At 46.2% G+C, this 7,174-nt stretch overlaps 1 protein-coding gene across 1 annotated transcript; it reads right to left on the bottom strand.

Moving 5' to 3' along the window:
- Positions 1-490: 490 nt before the first annotated feature.
- LOC134297591 (nanos homolog 2-like) lies at positions 491-2,789 on the bottom strand. The gene has a single exon (XM_062975509.1). It carries the CDS (start codon positions 2,782-2,784, stop codon positions 2,149-2,151), a length of 636 nt encoding a protein of 211 aa, XP_062831579.1. The 5' UTR covers positions 2,785-2,789; the 3' UTR covers positions 491-2,148.
- Positions 2,790-7,174: the final 4,385 nt, after the last annotated feature.

The raw sequence follows: 7,174 nt of genomic DNA, 5'->3' as shown, positions 1-7,174 counted from the left end.
GTTGTCTTTACTGTGAAAGTCATTGCTCTACTTCAGAAACTTTGTTTTTGTGGCTGAAACTTTGTTAAATTGGTGTAGTCCCTGCATATGTGTGTGTGTAAAGGTATCCCTTGACGTTAAGTTCAGTCATGTCTGACTCTGGGGGTTGTGCTCACCTCCATTTCTAAGCCCAAGAGCCAGTGTTGTCCATAGACACCTCCAAGGTCATGTGGCCGGCATGACTACATGGAGTGCCATTACCTTCCCGCCAGAGCGGTACCTATTCATCTACTCACATTGGCATGTTTTCAAGCTGCTAGGTTGGCAGAAGCTGGAGCTAACAGCGGGCGCTCACTCTGCTCCCGGGATTTGAACCTGGGACTTTTCGGTCTGCAAGTTCAGCAGCTCAATGGTCTTTGCCTTGGCTGCCTTCCAGATCAGGCTTATAACCAGCCTATTATGGGCCACAAATTAAAGTAAATTCAATCCCATTTAAGCACAACATGAACAGTTTTGATGCAAAAACCATAAACTCTGTTTATTAAACTCTACGATCCAAACTTTAGAACAACTTGCAAACAATTGAAGGTTAGACCACAGTAATAATAACCAAATCTATTCCTTTCCAAAATATACACATAAAATAGTATCTTTCTTTCCAATAGCATATAAACTTTTCCTTTGTTTACAAAACAAAATTCTAGACAGTACCCATTTAGAAGATATTTCTATATTTTCCCAGCAAAGGATAGGGCTGCATCCCTCTGGAGACACACATGATAACCCGGACATGATATAAGGCACTTATATACGTTAAATAAACATGATGTCATTGCATATATAAAAGAAGCATGATATTAGGCAATTATAGTTGCAAATAATATAATTAAACATGTAAAAATTATACATCCATACATAAAAGAAACATGTAAAGTAACTGCATATATAAAACACAATATAAAATATGATATAAGGCAATTACAGATGTAAAAGGAACGTGATATTACATATGTAAAAAACATATATGTATAAAAAAGCATGATACAAGGTGTCAGGATCTAGGCTGCTGGGCACCAATAACCATACACTGAGGCCACATTCTATCTAATATCTTTATTAAAGGAATATATAAAGTCAATAAAAACAAGTGTAGAATAAAGTTCAGAAGCAGACCTTTCAAATGAGGCCAAATATAGTCCAGCAGATTATTGTCCAATATGAAATATTAGAGTCCAAAGATTATAATCCAATAACCGCAACACACGCTTTGCCAAGCAAAGCGTTGGGAAAACAGCAAAAGTCTTGAATCCAATGAAGCTTGACACAAGGCTGAAAGTAACTTGGAACGTGGCTGGAGCTGTGGCTAAAGGCAAAGCAACTTGAAGCATTGAACAAGATCTGTGGTAAATCCGTGAGACGAGGACAAGGCTTGGAACTAGATTCAGGAGGCAAGGAACAGGATTCGAAGTCCACACACACGACCTCTCTCCAGGAGCTGACGAATTGACTCCGCAAGGAATCCTTCGCGCAATTTCCCTATATTGGGTCTCGTTTCCCCAAACAACAATCACTTTCCCTAGAGAACAGGGAGCGAAGGAAACCAGCTTGCAGGTGCAAGACTCCCCGTATTTTCTCAGGGGAAATACTTCTAATCAGTGGCATATTTGGCAGCAAGGCGAGCACTACTTCTAAATTTTTCTCTCGATCCTCTATCAGTCGTGTAAGCCTGTTTTCTCCCATAAGGGGGAGAGTTCCCACCAAGGTCAGGTTTAATTGGTTCTTGGACTAGAAATTCAGGCAGCTGCCAAGGCTCTGACTCCGACCGGAAATCTGGGGAAAACTCCATATTTTCCTCCTCATCTGCCACAATACTGTCAGGAATAGGACTGCAGGGCCCATGAGTCATCACACTAGGCAACTGACACATCTAAAAGAAACACAATATAATTAACCTAGGTACAACAAATGTGAAAGAAGGCAACAATATACTTAAAAAAACATTTCTGGACTCACAAATGTAGTCTAAGAGAATTGGGCTTCCATTCTCCAAACCTGAAACAAAGTGGGAGGAAATGTAAAGAGTGTTAATGATGCTCAAAATCAAATGTTGTTCTTTTACAAAGTCAAACTAAAACTAAGAATAAATGCTTCGGTCTTCTCCTGATCTTCTTATCTCCTCACCTTGCGTCCAGCCGAGTTGCGTCCGCACTTGCGATACAGCGACCGCTTCCCTTGGCTCAGTGGGCAGTATTTTAAAGTATGGGCCTTTTCGCCCGTGGCACCGCTGAGCGGACAGGTGTATTTGCGCAAGATGGGGCACTCCACGGTGCCGTCCATCCCCTTCAGCTGGTGGGACGAATAGACCTGCTTGGATTCCCCGTTGTGTTTGCAGAAATTGCAAATCTCCTTGTTTTGGGAAGCCTGGCCATTGGCACTACCTTTGGAGCTCTTGCTGCTGGAACTGCTTCCATTAACCCATTGTGATGCTGTTTCAAAGTTGTCCTCGTTGAGGACTAGCTGCATGTCGTAGTCCATTGTGTCCCAACTCTGATATGGAAATGGGACCTTCTTGCGTTCCGCGATGATCTCCGTAACCACTTTCGCAAGGCTCAGATAGTCCTTCCATCTGTCAAACTCCCTGAACATGGAAGGGGCATAATGTGGCATGTGCATGGCTGATCTGGAGAGCATGGTGCCAATTCTACCCTGGTGTGGACACACACTGAATGCCACATATTGGAGGCGGAGTCTTTGTTTTATATATAAGGGGAGGGGTTCCAAACCTTTCACATTGGACCCTCCCATCTATTTTTACCCTCCTTTGCCCTAGACGTAACCCACACATGTCTAGACAATCACAGGTTTTCAAGGAAGAGTTGGGTTTTTCCAATTTTTTCACTTCGGAGGTAATGCCACAGTTTCTCCCTTGAGGCAGTGGTTCTCGACTTGTGGGTCCCCAGATGTTTTGGCCTTCAACTCCCAGAAATCCGAACAGCTGGTAAAATGGCTGGGATTTCTGGGACTTGTAGGTCAAAACACCTGGAGATCCACAGGTTGAGAAACACTGCCTTAAGGGAACGTTAGCAGTTGTGGTTCTGTTTGTCCATCCAAGAATGAGTTGAATTTCTGCCTTGGATGAAATAGCAACATTGCACATCCAACGTTTGCCAAAGTCCTGAAGGACGGATCCAGTAATGATGAAGCCTGCAAGAGTGTTAGATTGCTTTTGCATGGCAGAATAGCATTGGACTGGATGGTCTCTTCTAGCTTTATGATTCTATGATGTTTGGCCCCATGATTCTATGATTCTATCATTTTAGGATTCTAGAACTTTTGGGATGATTCTGTGACTTCGTTCTTTGAGTCTATGACTTTAGGGACCATGTTTCTATTATTCCATGACTTCTGTGACCATATTTCTATGACTTTTGTGACCATTCATGGGCCATCTGGCTAGTATTCCGGGACGGTAAATGATATATCGGTTACAGCATCAGATATTTCTGGATACAGTAGAGTCTCACTTATCCAACATTAACGGGCCAGCAGAACGTTGGATAAGCAAATATGTTGGATGATAAGGAGACATTTAGGAAAAGCCTATTGAACATCAAATTAGGTTATTTTACAAATTAAGCCCCAAAAAATCATGTTTAACAGCAAATTAGACAGAAAAGGTAGTTCAATACGCAGTAATATTACGTAGTAATTACGAATTTAGCACCAAAATATCACAATATATTGAAAACATTGACTACAAAAATAAGTTGGATAATCCAGAACATTGGAAAAGCGAGTGTTGGATAACTGAGACTCTACTGTATATTGTTTTTGCATGGCAGAATGGCATTGGACTGGATGGTCTCTTCTAGATTTATGATTATATGATGTTTGGTGCCATGTTTCTATGATTCTATCATTTTGTTGTCGAGCAATTTAGAACAGTATAGGATACCTCTAACTGTTTCTTTGAGTTGTGTTCTGTGGAAACACAACCCGCCCATCCTCCCCGCTGATTTCATGAAAAGAAAAGAAAAGAAAGAATAAGCCACATCCGGCAAGGCCCACACACAGAAATACTAGGCCGGTCATCGTTGGCCGGCAAGCTTCCCTGACAGGAAGAAATAGGGGCCGCCGCCCCAAAGAAGGCTTCTGTGCAAGATTGCACAAAGGGGTAAAGAACGACAGCCGCGAGAGAAGAGAGAGGCGGTGCATCGTGGGAACCACGTCGACCACATAGGCCGACAAGGCCCACACGTTGAAATACTAGGCCGGCCACAGTTGGCCGGCACGCTTCCCTGTGAGGAAGAAAGAGGGGCCGCCGCCCCAAAGGAGGCTTCTGTGCAAAATCGCATAAAGGGGTAAAGAACGACAGCCGTGAAAGAAGAGGAAAGGGAAGCGGTGCATAGTGGGAAACATGTCCACCACGTAGGCCAAAAAGGCCCACAATTTCAAATACTGCCACCGTTGGCCCGCACGCTTCCCTGTGAGGAAGAAAGAGGGGCCGCCGCCCCAAAGGAGGCTTCTGTGCAAAATCGCACAAAGGGGTAAAGAACGACAGCCGGCGAGAGAAGAGAGATGCGGTGCATCGTGGGAACCACGTCGACCACGTAGGCCGAGAGGCAGCAAAAAGAAAAGAAAAGAAAAGAAAAGAAAAGAAAAGAAAGAAAAAAGCCACAGGCGACAAGGCCCATACATTAAGCCGGGCCGGCCACTGTTTGCCGGCACGCATCCCTGAGAGAGAGAGAGAGAAAAAAAACCAGAGGACACCGCCCCAAAGGAGGCTTCTGTGCAAAATCGCAGAAAGGGCTAAAGAACGACAGCCGGCGAGAAAAGAGAGATGCGGTACATCGGGGGAAACTCGGCCACGTAGGCCGAGAGGCAGCAAAGACCAAAGAAAAGACAGAAAAACCCACCGCCGAAAAGGCCCACACTTTAAAATACTAGGCCGGCCACCGTTGGCCGGCACGCTTCCCAGACAGGAAGAAAGAGGGGCCACCGCCCCAAAGGAGGCTTCGGTGCAAACTCACATAAAGGGGTAAGGAACGACAGCCGAGAGAGAAGAGAGAGGCAGTGCATCGGGGAAAACTCGGCCACGTAGGCCGAGAGGCAGCAAAGACCAAAGAAAAGACAGAAAAAGCCACCGCCGAAAAGGCCCACACTTTAAAATACTAGGCCGGCCACCGTTGGCCGGCACGCTTCCCAGAGAAAGAGAGAGAAGAAAAAAAAAGGAAATGTGGGCCCAAGCCCCTCAGACCCGGGGGGCCGGCCACCGTTGGCCGGCCCCACGCCCACACCGCTGAACCCACAGGGGGAAGGGCATGCTTTCTTCACGTCTGCTTGCAAAATGTGGGCCCAAGCCCCTCAGACCCGGGGGGCCGGCCACCGTTGGCCGGCCCCACGCCCACACCGCTGAACCCACAGGGGGAAGGGCATGCTTTCTTAACGTCTGCTTGCAAAATGTGGGCCCAAGCCCCTCAGACCCGGGGGGCCGGCCACCGTTGGCCGGCCCCACGCCCACACCGCTGAACCCACAGGGGGAAGGGCATGCTTTCTTCACGTCTGCTTGCAAAATGTGGGCCCAAGCCCCTCAGACCCGGGGGGCCGGCCACCGTTGGCCGGCCCCACGCCCACACCGCTGAACCCACAGGGGGAAGGGCATGCTTTCTTCACGTCTGCTTTCAAAATGTGGGCCCAAGCCCCTCAGACCCGGGGGGCCGGCCACCGTTGGCCGGCCCCACGCCCACACACCACAACCCATGACACAAAGATACACTCCATAACAGCAAACCGTCAAGCCTCTGGAAAAATCTAGCCATTTCTGTAGTCAATGATTCCATTATATTGTGATATTTTGCAGCTAAATTCATAAAGTAAGCAATAGCAACATATCATTTCAGCATATAGAACGACTTCTTATGTCTCCTTGGTTGTATAACATGCATTTATGGTGCTTTATTTGGAAAATAATAACCTGATATGATGTGTTATATGCTTTTCTTCAACAAGTCCAATCCAAGAAATTTGCTTATTTCAGCTCTGGTAGGCCCGTTCGGCTTTGATCAGTGAGACTCTTCTGTGTTCATGTTGGGTCAATAAGACATAAGATATAACTGAAGTCACAGTCAGCATACAGCATTACCAGCTTAAAAAACAGTGGTGTAAAAACACGGCTCTAGTCCGAGGACTGAAGAGGAGGTAGTTTGACAGTTAAAAAACTATACAGTGCGAAATACTATTGGCCTGGCAACCTATTCTTAAATAGGCTACAAACGACCACACAGACCTATAATGCTTTTTGGAAGAGGAAGGTTTTAAGGCTCTGATGTTAGGCTCATGTTTCCATGGAGTTGCACTGCAGGTAAGACTAGTGTGTTCTTCAGGGGTTATTAAAGTTCTCCTGCAGATGACCTGGATAGAGGGAAATGACTTCAGTTGGTATACAGTTTAAGTAAACTTGAGGAAGTACAATTATGAAAGATATAGTGTGTAATGGAGTAGAAATGAATTCAAAGTAGAAACAAAGCAGAAATGTTGATTCCAAAGGAAACATGAAGGCATAATTAAGTAATTGTTTTTAATAGCAAAAGAGTTTCTGAGTGGATTGATTCTCTACTTCTTACTCTGCGTAAGATTATCATCACATGCTCTCGACTACACCCGCTCAAGGCAATGGTACAGTAAAAGAAGACAATTTTGAGAAGTGGTAAAGGCCAAGGTGTCCCACTTCTTTCAGTGATTCCGCGTGCGCGGCCAGAGGGCGAGGGGAACCAAAGGCGGCCGTTCTGCCGCCACATCGTTGAGTACACTTCCTTTTAAGGTGAATGGGACACTGTCCCACAGTCTGTGATCACTCCACCCTCGTTATTACCAACAGACCAGCAAGAAACAGTTTCCACGAGACGGAACTTGCGCCCACTCCTTGAAAGCAGCCGCAAAGGCACACGCCCTGACGGGCAATCGGCAACGTCCGTGTGCGCGGACAGTGGGCAAGGGGAACCAAAGGCGGCCGTTCCGCAGCAACAGCGTCAATCACAGCCTCTCAGGGTGATGGGAGACTGTACCACTGTCTTTGATCATTCCACCCTCTTCTATTGTTTTACCCACAGGCCAGCAAAAAACATTTACCACTCGGCGAAACGTTCTGCCAACACCTCGAAAGCAGCCGCAAAGGCACACGCCCTGACGGGCAATC

This window comes from Anolis carolinensis, chromosome 3 (assembly GCF_035594765.1).
Source record: "Anolis carolinensis isolate JA03-04 chromosome 3, rAnoCar3.1.pri, whole genome shotgun sequence".
Taxonomy (NCBI): domain Eukaryota; kingdom Metazoa; phylum Chordata; class Lepidosauria; order Squamata; family Dactyloidae; genus Anolis; species Anolis carolinensis.
Note: the sequence above shows the minus strand (reverse complement) of the source record. Positions and strands in the feature narration are given on the sequence as shown.

Excerpts from the sequence above, each read along its gene's own strand:
- LOC134297591 (XM_062975509.1), bottom strand. The coding sequence starts at position 2,784 with ATGGGAGGGTCCAATGTGAAAGGTTTGGAACCCCTCCCCTTATATATA.